The sequence below is a fragment of the Budorcas taxicolor genome, chromosome 5, assembly GCF_023091745.1.
Source record: "Budorcas taxicolor isolate Tak-1 chromosome 5, Takin1.1, whole genome shotgun sequence".
Taxonomy (NCBI): domain Eukaryota; kingdom Metazoa; phylum Chordata; class Mammalia; order Artiodactyla; family Bovidae; genus Budorcas; species Budorcas taxicolor.
The window spans coordinates 118,741,384-118,762,975 of NC_068914.1; the positions used below are offsets into that span (position 1 = coordinate 118,741,384).

Consider the following 21,592-nt stretch of genomic DNA (forward strand, 5'->3'; position numbering starts at 1 on the left):
CCCCTGATAAATGCAAAGAACGTTTCCCTTCCTTTCGCTCCTTCTCATTTTTTTTTTTTTTGCTTTAGTATTATCTTGGTTCCCTTGTATGTTTTCATTTAAATTGGTTTTTATTAAATGTTAAAATAATGGTACATGGGAAATCATGCATTTTCATTTAGATTTATTTTCTATTTTAAATTTTTATCCTCTCTTGCTTTTTTTTAAAGTTTGTTTTTCCTTCCCTTGTTTATATTTTTGCACATTTATTGTTTTGCCTCTTTGTTCCTCTTATATGTTGTTCTTTTTTTTTTTTAATTTACTTGTTATGTTTTTCTCTTTTTTTTTTTGTTTTTTGTTTTGTTTTGTGTTTTTTTTTTTTTTGCTTGCCTTTTGGAAGGTTTGTCCCCCCTGGTATGGTTTGGTATCCCCCCCCCCCCCTTCACCCCCGGGCCCATCCCGCGGGCCGCGCCCCTCCTCCCGGCTCTGGGCGGCGCTGGCGAGGCCCCTGTGGGCTTCATACGGGGGTTGTCCTGCGGTTGGCTGTGTTGGAGTGGAGAGAGTCTTTGTTCTCTTTCTGGATACAGTTGTGAACTTGGAGGAAGCTGTTATCCCTGTCGGAGTTGTAGGTGGCGGTGGGCGTGGTGGCGGCCTTCAGGGGGTCCCTGCTGAGGGTGTACATGGAGATCTCCGTGGACGGCAAGGTGTTGAAGCCCTTGATGCCCACGGGGGAGGCGTCCCTGGAGTGTGAGGGCTCGGTGGAGCGCGAGCTGGAGCGGCTGCGGCGCTGGTAGCGGTAGCGGTAACTGGGAATGCGGGTGATGGCGGAGGCCTGGAGGTAGTCCGTGGCGCGGGCTGTGGCCCGCAGCTGTTTGTGCCGGTCGATAAACATGTGCACGGCCAGCACCCCGACCATCTCGGCGATGATGAAGGACAGGGCCCCGAAGTAGAAGGACCAGCCGTAGGAGTAACTATTCTTTTTGGAGTCGCTCTTGGAGGGGTCTCCGGCATTGGCAGATATGTACACTATAATGCCAATGATGTTACTCAGACCTGCGGGCGGGATGGGCGTGGAGAGGAGGCAGGGTGGAGGGGAAAGCAGAAATAATGATGGTTAGTATCCAAAGAGGATGCCAGGCCCTGGGCACGATGGCAGGAGGGGAACACCTGGATGTGCTTTCCCTGGTCCAGCGTTTTTGTGGAGAATGGATGGGCTGATATAGTGGGAAGTTGCCAGCATCACCTTACTATCCTATCATTCTGTTTGGAGAGAGTCAGAAAGGGAAGAGCTAAAGGAATCACAGATATGGGAAGAAGGGAGAGAACAGCAGGACATTCTACAATATACTGAGTAAGGATAATACTTATTGAGCATTTACTTCCTGCTTTCACAGCTGAGTGCTTTGCAAAGGGTTTGCAGATGAGAAAACAGATTGCAGAGAGGTTAAGTAGGTTGCTTAAGGCTGCATTGGGATTTGAAGCTGCTGTAGCAGGGGGTTAGGGCTTCCCTGGTGGCTCAGTTTTAAAGAATCTGCCTGCCAATGCCTGCCACTGCAGTTCAATCTTTGGGTCAGGAATATCCCTTGGAGAAGGAAATGGCAACCCACTCCAGTATTCTTGCCTGGAAAATCCCATGGACAGAGGAGCCTGATGGGCTACAGTCCATGGGGTATGAAAGAGTCAGACAAAACTTAGAGTCTAAATAAGAACCACAAGCAAGGGGTTAAGTCTGCCTCCTGGAGCCAGACTGCCTATATGCAAAGCCTTTGGCAAGGTAACCATCATCTAAGTTTCCATATCTGTGAAGTAGATATAATAATAGTGCTTACTTCTTTTAGGTTGGGGGAAGATGAATACATATGAATACATATGAGTTACTACTACATGTAAGTTAATACACATGAAAGCTGTTAAGAGTCTTCGTGTGGTAAGTGCTGCTTAAACATTAGTTGTTCTTATTAAATGGCTCATGCTACAACCCATGTTCTTCTTCTGGCATCTGAAGCCAGTGTGACTTGTCATGTAGCTGTACTGAGAAATGTGGTTTTGAGTGCCTGCCTGCTCCCAACTGGGTAGAACAGGGAGGGAAGAGGGTGATGAGGATAGACCTAGCATCCTGAGAGGGTCTTAGGAGTGGGGCCTTCTCTCAGGAGGTGGGGGAAAGGTGAGTCACTGGGCTGAAGGTCACGGTGTGGGGACAATCCCGGTGGACTCAGTGGAGGGCTCAGGCCTGGCTATGGCACAGGAGCCCAGCACAGCCTGCCTTCTGTGCGACTTGGCCTGTTGGAAGGTCCAGAAGTCCCTCTCCTCTCTCCCCTCCTTTCTTTGCCAGGGCCCTCCAGTCACCAGGCCCGCCAACCTCAGCCTCCTCCCTGCTGGTAGGCCTGGCCTCAGGTCCCCTGGTGCAGCAGCTCTTACCTGCAGACACGAAGAAGATGCCGGCACTCAGAATGATGTTGTGTCGAGTCTTATAGAACTCGCTGGCTGCGATGCAGAGTCCGCCCATGAAGAGCAGAATCACACTCAGGATCGGGAAGATGCTCGAGGCCCTCACAGCCCCTGGAGAACACAGTGGGTGGGGAGAGAGAATGCCATGGCTGTGAGATGAGGGTGGTGTGCCAGAGGGAGGAGAGGGAGGAGCTCACGGGGCGGGGGCTGGGTGAGTTTTATGGGCGGGACCAGAGTGGAGGTTGCTTAGCAATACTAGGGAGGGAGAGGGAGCACGCCACCGCTCAGTTCACAGGGGCTCCCGGCTTCTGCAAGGATCAAACCCCAGCACTTCGTGAGACTCACATGGCCGTGTGAGACCTGGTCTCTCCCCAGCCCCACCTTCCCTCCTGTCCAGCCACAACAAACTTCCCATGACATATTATTGTATGTTTCTGACTTTTGCCATACTGAGCTTTCTTCCTAGAATGTCTTTCTTGCTCTTTTTCATTCAGCCAACTTCTATTCATCCATCAAAACCCAGCTCAAAGTCCCCTCCTCCACAACGCCTTTCCTGATTTCTTTAGGCAAACTTATTAGCTTTCTCCTCTGCACTTTGGGGCACTTGGGGCACAGAGAAAGGCGGTGTGTTATAGTGGTTAGAGCTGGGTGGTTGGACTCTGCCTTTAGCATTTATTAGCTGTATAAGTTTGGGTAAGTCATCTCATCTCTTCATGCCTCAATTTCCTCACCTGTAAAATGGGTGTGGTGATAGTTCCTGCCTCTTAACATTATTGTGAGGACTAAATGAGTTAATTCTGTAATGTACTTAAGATAGGTCTCTGAAGCCATATAGTAAACATTTGCTCAGATAGTTATTATAGTAAATAGTTGTTTATATATAAGCATCCACCATAGGTCATGGGATCCCATGAGAGAGAGGATTGTAGCTATTTTTGTTGTTGTTTTTTTTTAGTTCTCTCTCTTCATTCGTTCTGTCCTCAACACCTAATTCAAAGCCAGAGATACAGAAAGCCCCCAATACAAGCTCGCCTTGTGAATCAACGTGGAGAGGTGGTCCAGAAAGAGGAAGAAACTGACACATTGCAAAGAAAACGGAAGAGAATAAAAGCAAAAAGCAAATTTAAAAAACCTCTCAAGACAAGTTAAGAAGGAAGGATGAACAAACAGGCAGGAGAAGAAAAGAATATTTTAATGAACATTTTACCCCAGCATGGAGGAGGATGAGAGAGAGGCACAGATGGCTGCGGCAGGGGAGGGGAGGTGGTTGGGGGTTCATGAGGGGGGCTGTGTCTGAAAGATGCCCCAGAGGCATGGAGTCTTTGGCAGTGTGTCTGGAAAGTAAAATATTTTTTTCTATCCAGATTCAAATAGGCAGAGAGTGACCTGAGGATCTCCGACTCCATGTCCTGCCCTGTGTGGACCAGGCAGGAGGCAGAGGTATCTGGTGGCTAGTATAAGGAAAAGGATGTCTTCCTGACACGTTGGGGTGGCTTCAATGGCAACCTAGGAAGTCAAGTCCTTTTAGACTGAGAACCCTTTGGCTCGGCCCAGAGGGTGGTAGGGGGGTGTATGCTTTGGAGGGGAAGTGCCTGCCCTACTGGCCCATCCCTGTTCCTTCTGGTGGCAGCATGACCACAAAGGATCTGTGAAGAAGAGAATTTTTCTATATAGAACTTGAGGAATTTTTCTAAGAAGGAGTTTTAAACCATTTACTGTGACATGTGATGTAAAACCCTTCTTTCCCTGGTGGATCTTCAGTCTACACTGCTCGTGATGCTATTGAATGAGTGGATTATTTTGGGGGGACTTGAAGAAGGGTGGAGTTCTGTATTGCAAGTTGGGGGCACCTGAGCTGCTCATTTTGAAGTAGGGGTAAGAGGGTGATGGGCAGCTGAGTTACTCTGCAGTCTAGTAGTAGCCCTCTCCCCAGGCGGGAAAGGACTGGGCTGCCTCCTCTCCAAACCTGAGTGGATGCTTTCTTCCTGCAGGTCTTTTCTGAGATGATATCTCTATCCCCAATTGGATTGACACCCCCCACCCCCACCATACAGGAACGCATGCCCAGATGCGCCCATTCAGTTACCTGGAGGCCCATCTCCATAAGTACATGAGGATGGCAAGAGTGTATCGAAGACCCAGCTCAAAAGAGGTAGGATGGATTAAACAAACACACCGCATTGGGTCTGACATACATGGTACAATTTAATCCTCATAATACCTCTGCAGGGTATATTTTTTGCCCCAATTTATAGATGAGAAAACTGAGTTTCAGAGAGGTGATGTAGCTTGCTCAAAACCACCCAGTTAGTAAGTCAGGATTCAAGCCCAGATCAGTCCAACTTTTGGATACCCTGGACTCTTCCTCTCGGGTTTTTAAAGAGCCCAGGAAGCATCCTGCAGGGTCCAGAGACCTGGGTTCTGGTCCCAGCTCTGCCCCTCCTTGCTGTGTGGCTGAGGCAGGTACCTTGCCACCTCTGGTTTCCCCATGTTTAACATGGGTGTGGACCATTAGATGATTTCTAATCTTTTCCTTCTCTGTGTGGCTATGATTTCTGACCAGCTGGAAACAGGGACGACAGTATAAAAAAAGATAGAGAGGTTGGGGTGACTTCCAAAGGGCAGCAGCGGCTGCTCAGATGAGCAGGGTGGAGGAAGGTCTCTGGCCTTTTCCCTGCAAGGAAGCAGGCTCCTCCTGCCCGCAGTGTGCTGCATTTGGCAGGCCAGGTCTGCATCCTCAGAGCTCATGCCTCATGGCAGCCCTGGGCCTGACGTTTCCGGTTCAGCCAGTCTGCTGTGGGAGCCTGGATGCCCCAACTCCGCTTTCCTGCCAGCAGACAGAGCACCAGCTGCGGAGGGAGATGAGATGCTGTGTGTGTGTGCATGGATGTGTGTGCGCGCGTGTGTGTATGTCTGTGTGTACTGGGTTGGGGGAGTGGGCAGGCTGGAGGGAGACATTTGCTGTGTTGCAGCCAATGTGGAGAAAACAGGATCAGTTCACAAGGTAACAAAGCAGCAAGCAGGCAACAAACAGAAGCCTCTTTACTCCAGCAGAGCCAACTCAGACACCAGCCTCCCTTGGAAGAGGCCTCTTTACCCAGAAAAAAGGTGATAGGGGCAGCTGGGAAACAGTACCAGCCTAGGAAGATGGAAGTCCTCAGGACCCAGATCCAGGCTGGCAGAAAGCTGGTTTCGAGCTGGCAGTGACCCCCAAACTGAAACAGTCTTCTGAAGGAGGTCATTCTGGCTGGGCAATGTCACAGAGGAATTTTGGAGTTAGCCACACCTAAGTTCAGAGCCTGGCTTTGCCACTTAGTAACTCTGATCTTGGGCAAGGGTCTTAACTCTCTAGAGCCTCAGTTTCCTTGTCCTGTAAATGGGAAGAGTCATAATAATCTCCTGTTCATAGGAGCATGTAAGGCCTTGCTGCTCAAATGGTAGTCGAGTACCAGCAATGAGGGCATCATGAGAGGAGCTTAGCAGAAATGCAGATTCTCAGGCCCCGCCCCATCTAGTTCAACTGTACTGAATTAGAGTCTGCATTTTGGATAAACAACAGGGTCTTACTGTAGAGCACAGGGATCTATATCTGATACCCTGTGATAAACCATAATGGAAAAGAATATGGGGAATTCTCTGGTTCTCTAGAGGTTAAGACTCAAGCGCCCTCACTGCCAGGGCCCAGGTTTGATCCCTGATTGTCAGACTAAGATCCCATAAGCTGTACAGCATGGCCAAAATAGAGAAGAGAACATGAAAAAGCATATATATGTATATATATAAAACTGAGTCACTTTGCTGTACAGAAATTAAGTGTTGTAAATAAACTATACTTCAATAAAAATACATAAAAAAGAACCCACATTTTAACAATATCTTTGTAACAAGACTAGTATGTGTCTGAATGTTTGAGACATGCTATTGCAAGGACTAAATTGGATAATAACTGTTTTGTTTCTGATACTAGGAGGGCAGTAAAGGGTAGCGATTTTTGTTGTTTTTAATGTCCTTTTTCTTTCATGCCAGACACAGTTTCCTTATGAATTATCCTGACTTCTTAGTAACCTGTATTACTGTATTAATAGTAATAGCATTGCTCAGTTCAGTCGCTCAGTCGTGTCTCACTCTTTGTGACCCCATGAACCGCAGCACACCAGGCCTCCTGTCCATCACCAACTCCCGGAGTCTGCCCAAACCCACGTCCATTGAGTCCGTGATGCCATCCAACCATCTCATCCTCTGTCGTTCCCTTCTCCTCCTGCCCTCAATCTTTCCCAGCATCAGGGTCTTTTCAAATGAGTCACCTCTTTGCATCAGGTGGCCAAAATATTGGAGTTTCAGCTTCAACATCAGTCCCTCCAATGAACACCCAGGACTGATCTCCTTTAGGATGGACTGGTTGGATCTCCTTGCAGTCCAAGGGACTCTCAAGAGTCTTCTCCAACACCACAGTTCAAAAGCATCAATTCTTCGGCGCTCAGCCTTCTTCACAGTCCAACTCTCACATCCATACATGACTACTGGAAAAACCATAGCCTTGATTGGACAGACCTTTGCTGGCAAAGTAACATTTCTGCTTTTTAATATGCTGTCTAGATTGGACATAACTTTCCTTCCAAGGAGTATGCATCTTTTAATTTCATGGCTGCAATCACCATCTGCAGCAATCTTAGAGCCCAGAAAAATAGTCACCCACTGTTTCTACTATTGCCCCATCTATTTGCCATGAAGTGATGAGACCAGATGCCATGATCTTTGTTTTCTGAATGTTGAGCTTTAAGCCAACTTTTTCACTCTCCTCTTTCACTTTCATCAAGAGGCTTTTTAGTTGTTCTTCACTTTCTGCCATAAGGGTGGTATCATCTGTATATCTGAGGTTATTGATATTTCTCCCAGCAATCTTGATTCCAGCTTGTGCTTCCTCCAGCCCAGCGTACATCTCATGATGTACTCTGTATAGAAGTTAAATAAGCAGGGTGACAATATACAGCCTTGACGTACTCCTTTTCCTATTTGGAACCAGTCTGTTGTTCCATGTCCAGTTCTAACTGTTGCTTCCTGACCTGCATATAGGTTTCTCAAGAGGCAGGTCAGGTGGTCTGGTATTCCCATCTCTTTCAGAATTTTCCACAGTCTGTTGTGATCCACACAGTCAAAGGCTTTGGCATAGTCAATAAAGCAGAAATAGATGTTTTTCTGGAACTCTTCTGCATTTTTGATGATCCAGCAGATGTTGGCAATTTGATCACTGGTTCCTCTGCCTTTTCTAAAACCAGCTTGAGCATCTGGAAGTTCACGGTTCACGTATTACTGAAGCCTGGCTTGGAGAATTTTGAGCATTACTTTACTAGCGTGTGAGATGAGTGCAGCTGTGCGCGGCGGCTGCAAAGGCACACTAGCACGGCTGAGAAGAACTACGCTGGGTCCGAGGTCAGGGGCGGCTGCCAAGAGGAGCTGACCACATCAGAGGTAAGGAGCAGAGGCTGTGCTTTGCTGGAGTAGCCGTGAAGAGAGAGCCCACGTCCAAGGTAAGAGAAACCCAAGTAAGATGGTAGGCACTGTGAGAGGTCATCGGATGGCAGACAGACTGAAACTACAATCAGACAACTAGCCAATCTGATCACACAGACCACAGCCTTGTCTAACTCAATGAAACTAAGCCATGCCGTGTGGGGCCATCCAAGACGGCTGGGTTATGGTGGAGAGGTCTGACAGAATGTGGCCCACTGGAGAAGGGAATGGCAAACCACTTCAGTATTCTTGCCTTGAGAACCCCATGAACAGTATGATAAGGCAAAAATATAGGACACTGAAAGATGAACTCCCAGGTCCGTAGGTGCCCAATATGCTACTGGAGATCAGTGGAGAAATAACTCCAGAAAGAATGAAGGGATGGAGCCAAAGCAAAAACAACACCCAGTTGTGAATGGGACTGATGATGGAAGCAGGGTTCGATGCTGTAAAGAGCAATATTGCATAAGAACCTGGAATGTTAGGTCCATGAATCAAGGCAAACTGGAAGTGGTCAAACAGGAAATGGCAAGAGTGAACATCGACATTCTAGGAATCAGTGAACTAAGATGGACTGGAATGGGTAAATTTAACTCAGATGACCGTTATATCTATTACTGTGGGCAGGAATCCCTTAGAAGAAATGGAGTAGCCATCATAGTCAACAAATGAGTCTGAAATGCAGTACTTGGCTGTGATCTCAAAAACGACAGAATGATTTCTGTTCGTTTCCAAGGCAAACCATTCAATATCATGGTAATCCAAGTCTATGCTCCGACCAGTAATGCTGAAGAAGCTGAAGTTGTACAGTTCTATGAAGACCTTCAAGACCTTCTAGAACTAACACCCCAAAAAGATGTCCTTTTCATTATAGGGGACTGGAATGCAAAAGTAGGAAGTCAAGAAACACCTGGAGTAACAGGCAGATTTGGCCTTGGAGTACAGAATGAAGCAGGGCAAAGGCTAATACACTTCTACCAAGAGAACGCACTGGTCATTGCAAACACCCTCTTCCAACAACACAAGAGAAGACTCTAAACATGGACATCACCAGATGGTCGACATCGAATTCAGATTGATTATATTCTTTGCAGCCAAAGATGGAGAAGCTCTATACAGTCAGCAAAAACAAGACTGGGAGCTGACTGTGGCTAGGATCATGAACTCCTTATTGCCAAACTCAGACCAAAATGGAAGAAAGTGACCACTAGACCATTCAGGTATGACCTAAATCAAATCCCTTATTACTATATAGTGGAAGTGACAAATAGATTTAAGGGACTAGATCTGATAGACAGAGTGCCTGATGAACTATGGATGGAGGTACGTGACGTTGTACAGGAGACAGGAATCAAGACCATCCCCAAGAAAAAGAAATGCAAAAAAGCAAAATGGCTGTCTGAGGAGGCCTTACAAATAGCTGTGAAAAGAAGAGAAGCGAAAAGCAAAGGCGAAAAGGAAAGATATATCTATTTGAATGCAGAGTTCCAAAGAATAGCAAGAAGAGATAAAGCCTTCCTCAGCGATCAATGCAAAGAAATAGAGGAAAACAACAGATGGGAAAGACTAGAGATCTCTTCAAGAAAATTAGAGACACCAAGGGAACATTTCATGCAAAGATGGGCTCCATAAAGGACAGAAATGATATGGACCTAACAGAAGCAGAAGATATTAAGAAGAGGTGGCAAGAATACACAGAAGAACTGTACAAAAAAGATCTTCACGACCCAGATAATGATGATGGTGTGATCACTCACCTAGATCCAGACATCCTGGAATGCGAAGTCAAGAGGGCCTTAGGAAGCATCACTATGAACAAAGCTAGTGGAGGTGATGGAATTCCAGTTGAGCTATTTCAAATCCTGAAAGATGATGGTGTGAAAGTGCTGCACTCAATATGCCAGCAAATTTGGAAAACTCAGCAGTGGCCACAAGGACTGGAAAAGGTCAGTTTTCATTCCAATCCCAAAGAAAGGCAATGCCAAAGAATAGCATTAGTATTAATGCTAAAACTTATCATGAGAGAAGAGAATATCTTATTTAGTCAATGCATGGGGAGCATGGAGTGGGAGGTGGATGTGTAAGACTGGGGCACAGAGTCTCAGTTTAGGCTGAAGCTGTAAATGGGGAGTCAGACTCAGAGGTGAGCACAGCAGAGCTTGAGCATGGAAGAGTAGGGGGCTTACCTAGAGGCTTGGGGAGACCTAGTATTTAGTGACTGGTTTGGGAAGACCTTGTGCCAATCTCCCGGTGTTGCTGAGGCCTCCACTTCCTTGTCTGTAAAATGGGACTGAAAACTGGAAATCTGTCTACCCTATAGGGAGCCTGCTAAGTCACTTCAGTAATGTCTGCCTCTGTGTGACCCTATGGACTGTAGCCCACCAGGCTCTGTCTATGGAATTTTCCAGGCAAGAATACTGGGTGGGTTGCCATTTCCTCCTCCAGGGGATCTTCCCAACCCAGGGATTGAACCCTCCTCTCTTATATCTCCTGCAGTGGCAGATGGGTTCTTTACCACTAGCACCACCTGGGAAGCCCCACCTTACAGGGTGACAGTAATTAAATCGGAAGAAGACTGTGGAAGCTTTTGAAAATACAGAGCCTTGGGTAAACTAGGAACAGTGTATTATTGTTTTCTATGCTGGTGATGGAAATGAAGAGTGTCATAAGCACCCAGAAGGGAATATCATCTAGCCTTTCAGAGCGGGTAGGCTCAGCCATAAATCCCTCACTCACTCTTTCTTTGGCCACGTTCTGTAGACAGATCATCTCCAATCCAGTGCCCTGTGGGCCCGGCGCCCATGGTGTCCTGCTGTGGTGGGCACAGCTGAAGGACAAGTAGATGGCTGCACTCGGGGACCCTGCTTCCACACAGTCTGGCAGAGGAGGAGGGGAGTGGTGTGTAGTGTGGAGGGAGGTGGGCAGATCTCTGCCTAGTGCCCACTCTTTGCCTGGCTTGTCCTGAGGCCTGATTGTGGGCTTTCCCTTCTCTCGGTCTCAGGTCTGGCTCTGAATAGGTGGGAGCAGATGACTTGTAAGGTTCCATCCATCCCTGGTGGTCCTGTGCCCTGCAGACCTCCATCAGGGACCACTCAGCCAGGCTGGCCAGGTGCTGGTCGTGCCTTTCATCAAAATAGTTATCATTCTCAGGTATAGGGGAAACTAGGGCTCCTTATTTTCTTGGCATGGTGTTAAACTCTTTATGCCTGTTATTCCCTTTGGAATTTGATGTGTTCTAACAGGACAAAGATGTGCTGGGTTGGGCGGAGCTTCTGGGCTCTGGGGCATCTCTCGCCCTCTCCTCCTGCACACTGTGCTGGATGAGGAGCCAGTGACTGTGAAAGGGGATCAGCTGCTGTAGATGCAGGTGAGAGTGAGCGTGAGAGAGTGAGTGTGTGAGAAAGAGTGACAGGAGAGAGGAGGAGAGGAGGGAAGAGGCAGGGGGAGGGATGGATGGAGGGAAAGCCACTCAGAGCGGTGGCTAGGGGCATTGGCTCCTGCTGTGGGCTGCTTGGGGTCCCATCCTGCACTCCCCTGGCCTCCCACTGGCGGTGTGGCCTCTGTGTCTCACTTTTCTCATCTGTATGATGGAGACACCAATGGTGCCTACTTCGTCGGGTTGTTGTGAGATGAATGAGGGTAACGTATGGTGTCTCGGGCCAAGGGTTCCATGAAAGTTTGCTCTATCTACTGACATAGGAAAGGAATTTCAGACCCCAGCAAGCTTCCTCTGGGAAGGCCACCTGTGCAGGTGCTGGAGGCTTTCTGAATTTCTGTGGTCTCTGGGGTCGGAGATGGGCTTAGGAGAGACGGCCTGAGTGCATCCCATGTTGCCCCCACCCCACGAGGCTCAGTGGCCTCCTCTGCTGCAGGACACACCCAGCTCCCAGGGCCACAATAAGGGCAATGAGTCAATGCGTCTGAAGCCATGAGAACCATGTCTGGTACCCACAAGCCCCAGGAAATGTTAGTTCTTACATGGCAGAGAGTATTATTGCTGTTTCTCATGGGCCTGGGGTTACCTAGACTGATGTTTATTAAAGTACAGGTCACGGAGTCAGTGTGGTGAGGGTGGCATTGGGCACTTTAATAAACGAACCAGGACAGAACAGAAACTATCCCGGTGGGCGGAGGGCGTGAGGCGGAGGCGCTGATCATGAGGCATTCGCTCTGGCTGCCTGGATGTGAGTTAGTAGGAGCTCTAACTTTGATGTTCCCGACTGCAGGATGTGGTCACCCCACCGCGGTGACCTCTGGAGTGGACGTCCCTCCTGACAATTTTGCTGAAAAGAGCTGCAGTTCCCGGGCAGTAGACAGGAACATTTGGCCTGGATAACCAGGGAGGCAGGTGGTGTCCCAGGGCTTCCCAGGTGGTTCACATGGTAAAGAATCTGCCTGCAATGCAGGAGATCCAGGTTCGATCTCTGGGTTGGGAAGATCCCCTGGAGGAGGAAATGGCAACCCACTCCAGTATTCCTGCCTGGAGAATCCCATGGACAGAGGAGTCTGGCAGGCACTTAGCAGGGACCCATTATGGTAGACAGAGTTCTGATTTTCAGTCTCATTTTACAGACAAGAAAGTGGAGAATCCCATGGACAAAGGAGACTGGCGGGCTATAGTCAATGGGGTCACAGAGAGTCAGACATGACTGAGTGACTGAACACGCGCAGGTGGTGTCCCAGGAAATGTGCTGGGCTGGGGCCTGCCACTGTTCCTCTCTGGGCCTCAGTGTCTTCCTCATCTGTGAAATGGGTGCATGGGGCTGGGTGGCCCTCGCGGCATGTCTGCTTTCAGCATTTCTGGAGATGGAAGGCTGCCTCCCTGAACTCTGAAGCTCTAGGGGGCAAGGAGAGGCAGTGGGCTTCCCTCAGCACTCCCCTGGGGTAGCCGGAGAGCCCAAACAAAGCACCACCCTAACCTTTGTCTCGTGGTATCCTCAGAATTGCTCCTCACCCCCACCTGGGAATGGTATACATTGAGGTTCAGAGAAGGTGAGTATCTGGTCCAAGGTCACAGAGCAGAGCTCATCTTAAATTCAGGCCCTTTCATTCCAAGTCCCAAGCTCAGGCCTTGACACCTGGTATCTCCCACAACCACGTGCTCCCCCCCGACCCCGCCTGCCCCCTGGTCCTCAGGACCTGGTGGGACTGGCAGAGGGAGATGGAGAAGGGGGAACAGGGGAGAGCGCAGGCTTTTCTGAGGGTGGGACGGGTGGCTTTGGCTCAGCTGGAGCCCCTCCAGCCTCATTCTGGGAAGAGAAGGAATGTGTTAGGCGGCTCTAGCGAGGGTGGTTCCTTGTATATTCATTCAGCAAATCTCTCCTGGGCCTGACTGAGGACAGGCCCTGCCCTGGGTGGGGTGGGTAGGCGCGGGTGGGAGCAAACTCTATTTGCAGCTACTGCCTTCAGTGTCCTCAAGCTGTTTCAGCATCCAGTGGGAAAGAAGACTCTGTGACAGAGTGGTCACCTCCCTGCGACCCAGCCTCCTCCACATCCCTGGCCTCAGAAGGGCTGCACTGTCCACCAGCTCCCAGACGGGACACCTAGACGTCGCCTGAGTCCTTTCTCTCTCACCTCCCCACTCCACCTTGATGCAGGATGCCAGTAATTCCTGCTGGTTCCAGAACTAGTCCCCCTTCTCATCCACCTCCCTCACCTCCTCCCTGATCTGAGGAGCCTAGGTATTTCAAGCCTAGGTCATGGCTGTCATCTCTTGCTGGTCTCCCTGTCCCTGCTGAGACCCCGGAGTCAGTTCTGCAGGAGAAGCGGAGCAGTGCCATTAGCCTGGACCTCAGTCCTTTCTGCTCAGAACCTTCTTGCGGTCTCATCTCAGAGTGAAGCTGAGACCCCCAAGCCCTAGTCTGGCTTCCCATCCACAGCTCACACCCTCAGACTCATTATGTGGCCACCTCTGGACACAACACACACACACTCACACTCACACACACACACCATGGAGAGACCCATGTGCACACAAGCAGACCCACACATACATACAGGCACTTATATTCAGATTGACAGATGCTCAGATGCACAGACACGCAGGCATCAAAAGACACAGCACCCAGCACATGCTCATGCCCCTGGGCACAAGACACACGCAGACACACCAACACACACTAAGAGTACCGGAAGTCACACCCTGGCCACCACCACCTCTTCTTCACCAGCTTGAGGTAAGGAGCTTTGGCAAGAAGAGAGAGGGCCACTGTTTTAAGGACACCTGGACTATATGATGATCTTTTACTTTTATCCAGTTTGTTTCACTTTTTCTATTTCATATTCAGTACTCCCATTTCATTTAGTTTGTGTTTTCCAATTTCTCCATCTCTTCTTTTTTTTGATGTTCTCTCTCAAGCCTTTATCAAGCACAGTAGAAAAACTTTTGTATACATATATATATAATATAATATATATATTTTAGAAAACTTATGAATTTTTGCCTAACTAAAAAATTTATGACATTTTGATTCTACTTGTTTGACTTATGTATGAATAGAATGCTAGGTTTCTAATTAAAAAATAGATATGTAGCAAACAAAAAAGGTTTACTGTATAGTACAGGGAACTATAGTTGATATCTTATAACAACCTATAATGGAAAATAATACCAAAATTAATATATGTATATATGTATAATGGAATCCCTTTGTTGTGCACCTGAAACATTGTTAGTCAACTAGACTTCAATAAAATATAAATTAAAAAAATATATATATATTTAAAAAAGAAGAAGAGAGAGGGCTAAGGAAGTGCCACACAGCAGACCCAGCTGACAGCCCCATGGAGCTGCTTGGAAAAAACAGACTGGTTACCATGACTTTGTGGATAAGTTAGTGATAGGTGGGCAAGGCCTGTATTAGCTGCACCTTCGTGGGGCCCAGAAGTCCAGTGACTCGGGGTGATGACTGGGACCAGTTAAGGCTGTCCCTCCTTGGACTCTGTGGCTGTGGAGAAGCTGGGGACCCCGTTGAATCCCCATGGAGACTGGGCAGTAAGAACATTCATTCATTCACTCATTCATTTGTCCCGTCAGATATTAATTTGGTGCTTTCCTTCCGCCCCGTCCTTCAAGAGGTGCTGAACTTGCCTGAAGCTTGGTCTGCTGGTGTGAGAACAAGTGAGTCCCACTTTCTCTGCTCTGTGACCCTGGCCAGTCATGCCCTCCTGGCATCCTCTGCCTCCCTCTCTGCTCCAGATCCTCCATCCAGCTGGTGGATCAAGGATGGCGGGGGTTACCCAGGCCACCTCACTGGCCACCCGTCCTCAGCTCCTTCCCCGGGGCTTCTCCTCCGCCTGGCCTCCAAACCTTGGGGTGCTGGGGCTCAGATCCTGCACCTCTTCTCTCTCTGCACCACTTTCTTGGTGCTGTCATCAAGTCTCATGGTGCTAAATATCGTCCCCCTTCTGACCTCTCTCAGACTCCTGTCTCGGGCCAGGTCCCACCCTGTGAGTCTCAGACTCCATGTCACCTCCGCAGAGGGTCCGTGGGCCTCTTTTACTTATTGTGGCTGATACTGAGCATCCATCCTTCCCCATCCCAACCTGCTCCCTCCATGGGCACAAACCTTGGAGTCATCCTTTATCCTTTCCTGTCCCTGGAAATCCACATGCAACCTTTCAGAAGATCCTATATGCAGGCCCTTGGGAATATTTTCAGGCTCTGACCCCTTCCCACCTCCTTCACTGCCACCACCTGCATTCAAGCTGCTGTCATCTCTTGTCTGGATGATTGATCATAACAGGCTCCTTGCTTTTTGCTTGTTTCCTCCATCAGGGTGTAACTTTCACGAAGGCGCTGACTTTCTTTATCTTGTCCACACTTGAGTCCCCATACCATCAACCGTGCCTTATGCATAGTGATAGTGAATATCTCCTGAGTGAATGAATGAATGGATGAATGCTTCTAGAATCCAAGTCTCTGCATTGGTGCCACCTTCTCTAGGGAACACTTCTGGAATGATGGCCTCCAGTCTGGGTTAGGCATCAGGCTTTCTCAGCACCCCAGATCACCTTCTTTCCCTGCTTGAGGCATCTAGGTTAGGTTTTTGGGCCTGTCAACCCACGTGGTAGGTGAGCTGAAGGTTTAACAGACCGGAACAGGGTGGGGCGGGGTAAGTTGACTCAGGCCCCACCCACCCGAGTGCAGCTCCGCCCATCTCCCTGGACCAAAAGTCTATCTTCAGGAGAGGCTCCTCCCACCTTCCTAGGCACCAGCTCTGCCCACCACACTAGGGCAGGCAATCTTTCTAGTAGAATGTCTTCTGTCTTCTAGTTTCTCTAGCCAATCAGGTTAGAGGTTGACAGAGAATGATGGGAACTCACATCTTCCAGCTTAAAAAATTACTTTTGTTGTCTAACCCCAGACTAGCATATTACAGATCAGAGGTTAACAAACTGCCAGATGAGACCTGTTGCCTATTTTTGCAAGTGAAGTTAAGTTTCACTGGAGCAAACACAGCCATGCTCAGTTGCTTCTGGGTTTGCTTTTGTGCTACAAGGTCAAGGTTGAGTAGTTGAGACAGAGACTTTATGGCTCACAAAGCCTGGAATATCTCTTTTAGGAAAAGGTTTGCCCATTTGTTATAGATGCTCAAAAAATATTTTTGGATTAAGTCAACTCAAGTCAGACTCTCAGAAACCTGCGCTGCTAATTTGCATTCAAGTCTTCTGTCCAGAGACACCAAAATGAACCAAACACCAAACAATTCTTTCTTTAAAATTCGGGAAATAAAGGTATAGAGTAGGTAGAAATAGCTGCTGGAGAATCCTGTCTTTCCTTTCAAATAGCGTTTATTGGGCACCTTCTATCTTCCAGGAACTGTTCTTGGTAGAGCAATGAATGAGACAAGGGTCCTGCCCCAACACTGGACATCTGGCTGATAAAGTATCGCCCCCTCGCTGGGCTCAGCCAGCGTGGCTTTGTGCGCAGACCCCTACTTGGCTCCCCCTTCCGTCTTCTCTCTCGGATGCATCTCTGCAGGCCCCTGCCTCCCAAGTCCTGCTGTTTCTCTGAGGGTCCTCCTACTAGGCTGTGCTCTGCCTGCAGCCATGGACGGTGCCTCATTCATTCCTCTGGAACTCTCCAGCACTCAGTGCAGACTCTGACAAACAGAAGGTGCTCAATTTGTTTCTATGCCCTCGCCAGGCTCCTTTGAGAGCCCTAGACCTGGTAATAGGGGCTTCCCTGGTGGCTCAGATGGTGAAGAATCTGCCTGCAATGAGAGAGACCCGGATTCAATCCCTGGGTTAGGAAGACCCCCTGGAGGAGGGCATAGCAACCCACTCCAGTATTCTTGCCTGGAGAATCCCGTGGACACAGGAGCCTGGTGGGCTATGGTTGATGGAGTGGTTGATGGGGTCGAAAAGAATCGGACAAGACTGAGCAACGGACACTTTCACTTTCAGACCTCATAATGCGGAGGACGAACAAACGATCCTTCAGGAATTCCATCCGAGAGCAGTGTTGTGCAGGAATTCATAAAGGGAAAGGACGAGCCTAGTAAGATATTGCCCCTTCTCCTTTAAAAAGAGACCTATGAGTGACCTGATGTCCCTTTCCTTTTTCTTGCCGCCTGGCTGGCTTCATGTTCCACGGGCTTTGAAATGAAACCCAGATTTCAGGCTGACCTGAGAGCTGGGTTTGACGCGAGGAGTAATTATTGAAAGTGACAGGGGTGATCCATATAATAAAATGCTTCCTACATTTTTCATAGAAATGATCCAATACTAACCAGTGCTGTGGAGGATGGGAGGGAGGCTTTGGCTGGGGAAGGGCACTTGGGAGCAGAGGGGGTGGGGGTGGGGGCAGGGAGGGGTGCTCCTGGGAGGAGAGCAAACTGCTTTCAGAAGTGCTCTCTGAGAGCTTCGTACAGAGCTTTCAGCTACTTCTGCTGGGGTGGCTTTGCAGTCCCATGCATTAAGGACCCTCAGCCTCTCTCCTGGAAATCCTTTTCTCCTGGAACATTTTACCTTGTTAGTTTTCGCTGCTTCTTGAGAGATTTTCTTTGGGTCTCAAAATGCTTTCTCTTGACACTATGTCTCAGGTGGATTTAAGATCACAGCTATTACATCAGGATTTAACTTTGACTTGATTTGTGGGGAAAGAAAAAAAAAAAATAATCTCATTGTTTCAGTAGAAATTCCAGTCTGGCACTGCCTGGTGAGTCTCCTCATTGGATTGTTCAAGAAATATCCACGGAGTACTTTCTATGTGCTGGGCACTGGGCTGGGAATATAATGATGAGTGAGACAGGTAGAGTTCTATCAGAGTTCTAGTTGAACTGGCAACACTGTGAGGGAGCTGGTTGCTCAAACAGACATGGCAGCGACAGCATGATAAAGATGCTAGGCTCTGGGAACCCCTTCAGGGGCATAGAGGACTTCTTGGAGGAGGTGTTTCACCGGAAACCTGGAAAATGTGTAGGAACTTGCCAACAAAGAGGGGAGGAAGGGCGTTGTGGGTAGCGGGAAATAGCACACCTGAACGTTTGGCCATGGCAAGGGGGGAATACAGAAGGCTCAGCTTTTTCCTGCCCTTTGCAGTGACAGAGACCTCTAGATAGTTCTGGCCTTTGGCTCTTAAAGGATGGAAGGGCAGGATCCATCACCAGGAGAGAAATAAAAAAAATTGCATCCACTCACGGAGGAAATATTCTGCTGTGTCAGCTTCGTAATCTGCATCCTCTGGGAAGTGATCGATTTGCTTGCAGAGACCTTTGAAGTTCCCTGGAAAACAAGGGAAGAAAGTGCTCGTGAGACATCCAAATCTCCAGGGACTCAGCGCCCACTGGCCTCTTCCTGACTTCTTGTTCTTCTGAAGCTGGCTCAGTCCTCTCCCTCACCTCCCCCCTCCCCCCTAAGGAAGGTATCGCTTTGTCTGTTTGGACATCTGCCCAGTGAATCAAAACACACACACCCGCGGTGCTGCAGAGAGGATCTAAGGCTTAAGACTTCAAAACCCGGCCTTCCATCTCTGCATCGAGGCTTCTGAGGATTAGCTGAGGCTTGGCGGGCGGTGGAGTTTGAATCTGGGCTGGGGACTGCCACAGAGGAGACTGGTGAATACCAGCGTGCCTGCCTCTGTGCCCCAGCTCGGCTGGGAGTCGCCTCGTGTTTTCCATGCGAGAAAGTTGATTGCTTTCCAAAGAGGGCAGACCCCAGACCGAGGCTGGCAAACATTCCCACAGCTCTGTAGATGAGTTTGCGAAGAATTTTCCCATCTGCAATTGCATGGAATTCACTATATGGAGCCCATGAAAGTTCTGCAATACTCCTGGGGCTGAACACCCCACCCAGGCCTGGGTCACCAGCCAGACTTGTGGAGCATGACACAGCCTGTGAGAGGAGTAATAGCATCTCCACTTTATAAATGAAGAAACTGAGGCTCAGGGAGACTGGATACAAGTGTGCTTATGTAACTATTTTAGGTATTTCAAGCAATTACAGTATATAGGTAATTCTATACTACATATTACAGAGAAGATGGTTGATCCTTACCCTACAACCCTCCCTTAACTGTCTCTGTGCCAATTCAAATGACTGAATAAGTGCTCATGGCCAGGAAATGATGGAATCTGGGCTCAAACAAAGACCTTTTGGTTCTAAAACTTTCCTTGGTGATTGCTGAGAAGGTGAGAGCCAGCTCAGATGAGAACCCTAGCCCACTGTCCAGCAGGTCCCCAGCAGTGATCCCTAAATGAATGAGTGAACTACTGAATGTGATCTTCATAAACACTCATGTGGAGAATAGAATTTACAAGCATGGCTGCTTCATGACAACAGAGACTTTTGTCTGTTTCATTCACCATTGTGTCCCGAGCACCAGCACAGGCACGATGGATGTTGCCTGACTTTCTCTGAATGACTGGACACTCGAAACTGTGCAGGGAGATACAGCGACAGTGGGTGAATGGTAGGTTCTGCAGCTGGCTTGCCTGGGTTTTGTTCAGCTTCACGGAGATGCCTCAGCTTCCTCATCAGAAAGCAGAGATCGGAGTGATACTTCCTTTGTCGATTGTTGTGGGGATAACATGAGCTAACACGTCTAAAGTGCTCAGAGTAGTGCCTGGCACATTAGTAAATGTGCTGGGGGTATTGAGTGAGAGAGAAATGAACCTTGCTACATTTAGCCCCTGACATTCAGGATTTTCCTGTGATAGAAGCTAATGCCACCTAATTAATACAGTCTTTAATACGTGTGAACAATTTATTTTCTTGTAAGATCCTGAGCCTTGTAGCCCATAAAGTAGGTTTTATTATGTACGATAGGTATTATTTAGGAATATTAAGTCATTATTACACATACACACAGCTGGATATATCATACAGCTGGATATATAGGATGTGCTCAGTTGCACAGTTGTCCAACTCTTTGCAACCGCATGGACTGCAGCCCATCAGGCTCCTCTGTCCACAGGGATTCTCCAGGCAAGAACACTGGAGTGGGTTGCCATGACTCCTTCAGGGGGTTTTCCCAACCCAGGGATCGAACCCAGGTCTCCCGCATTGCGGGCGGTAATTGTGTTTCTAGCTATTATGATATGTATAGGTAACACTGGGGATCCTAGGTGGCGCTAGTGGTAAAGAACCTGCCTGCCAAGGCAGGAGACAAAGGAGACATGGGTTTGATCCCTGGGTCAGGAAGATCCCCGAGACGAAAGCATGACAACCCACTCCAACATTCTTGCCTGGAGCATCCCATGGACAGAGGATTGTGGAGGGCTACAGTCCATAGAATTGCAGAGTCGGACATGCCTGACCCGACTTAGCATGCACACATAGGTAGTTCTGTACTACATATAACAGAGAAGATGGTTGATCCTTACCTTACAACCCCCACCTCCCCTTAACTGTATCTCTGCCAAATTTGCTTCCTTTCCCAACTTCTGCAAGAAGAGAGATTCCCCAGAGCATATGGGGACTCCAGGTAGACAGAGCTTGGCTCAGAATGCTCCCAGTGGGGCAGGTGTCTTCTGTATGTGTGCTGGACCATGTCTTGTCTTGCTCGGCACCCTCCCCACCCCATACCTTGCTGTCTCCCCCTCCTCTGTGGTCCTGAACACGTGCCCACCCTGTTCTCAGCATCTGATGCATTAACCAGAGTTTTCCCCTCCCTCTCCTGACTTATCCCCTATCCAACCACAGACTCTTTTTTTCCTGGGAAGAGTCTTCATTCCTGCTTCTAAGAGGATAACATTTACCTCTCCATTGGTAAAATTACAAATCAGTGTATTTGAAAACCACTTTGCAAAGCACTTTCCTTTTCTCTAAATTCAGTCTGACAAGTATTTCGTCAGCACCAACTTGGTGCCCGGCATCTTTATAAGGAATCTGTGCAGGAGGTGAGGTGCTGAGAATGGTACTGAAGTGCCCCAAGGCTCCTGACAAATTGGGGCCTGTGCTCAACCCCCAACCACAGGTGGTGCCTCCACGTCTCTCTTCTGAAGGCCCCACCTTTCAGGCTTGTGGACCTCCAGTGCAGCTGCTCCCCACGCAGCCTGGCCCCAGCCCCTGCCTCCATCATCTTTGGACCATTGGGTCCCAGCACAGTGCCCCGCACAGGAGAAGGGCTCCAGAGATGCTTGTAGAGAGGCTGTGTCAAAGAATCAGCAGCCCAGACCTCTCCTGTGGCTTGGGCCTGGGGATCCAACTG

At 48.6% G+C, this 21,592-nt stretch overlaps 1 protein-coding gene across 1 annotated transcript in view; it reads right to left on the bottom strand.

Moving 5' to 3' along the window:
* Positions 1-496: 496 nt before the first annotated feature.
* CACNG2 (calcium voltage-gated channel auxiliary subunit gamma 2) overlaps positions 497-21,592 on the bottom strand; it is a 117,607-nt gene continuing 96,511 nt past the window's right edge. The window contains exons 2-4 of the mRNA XM_052641005.1: positions 18,583-18,666; positions 2,398-2,538; positions 497-1,032 (exon numbers count right to left, since the gene is read on the bottom strand). Of these exons, the coding sequence (XP_052496965.1) occupies positions 497-1,032; positions 2,398-2,538; positions 18,583-18,666 (761 nt within the window). The remainder of the gene's footprint in view (positions 1,033-2,397; positions 2,539-18,582; positions 18,667-21,592) is intronic.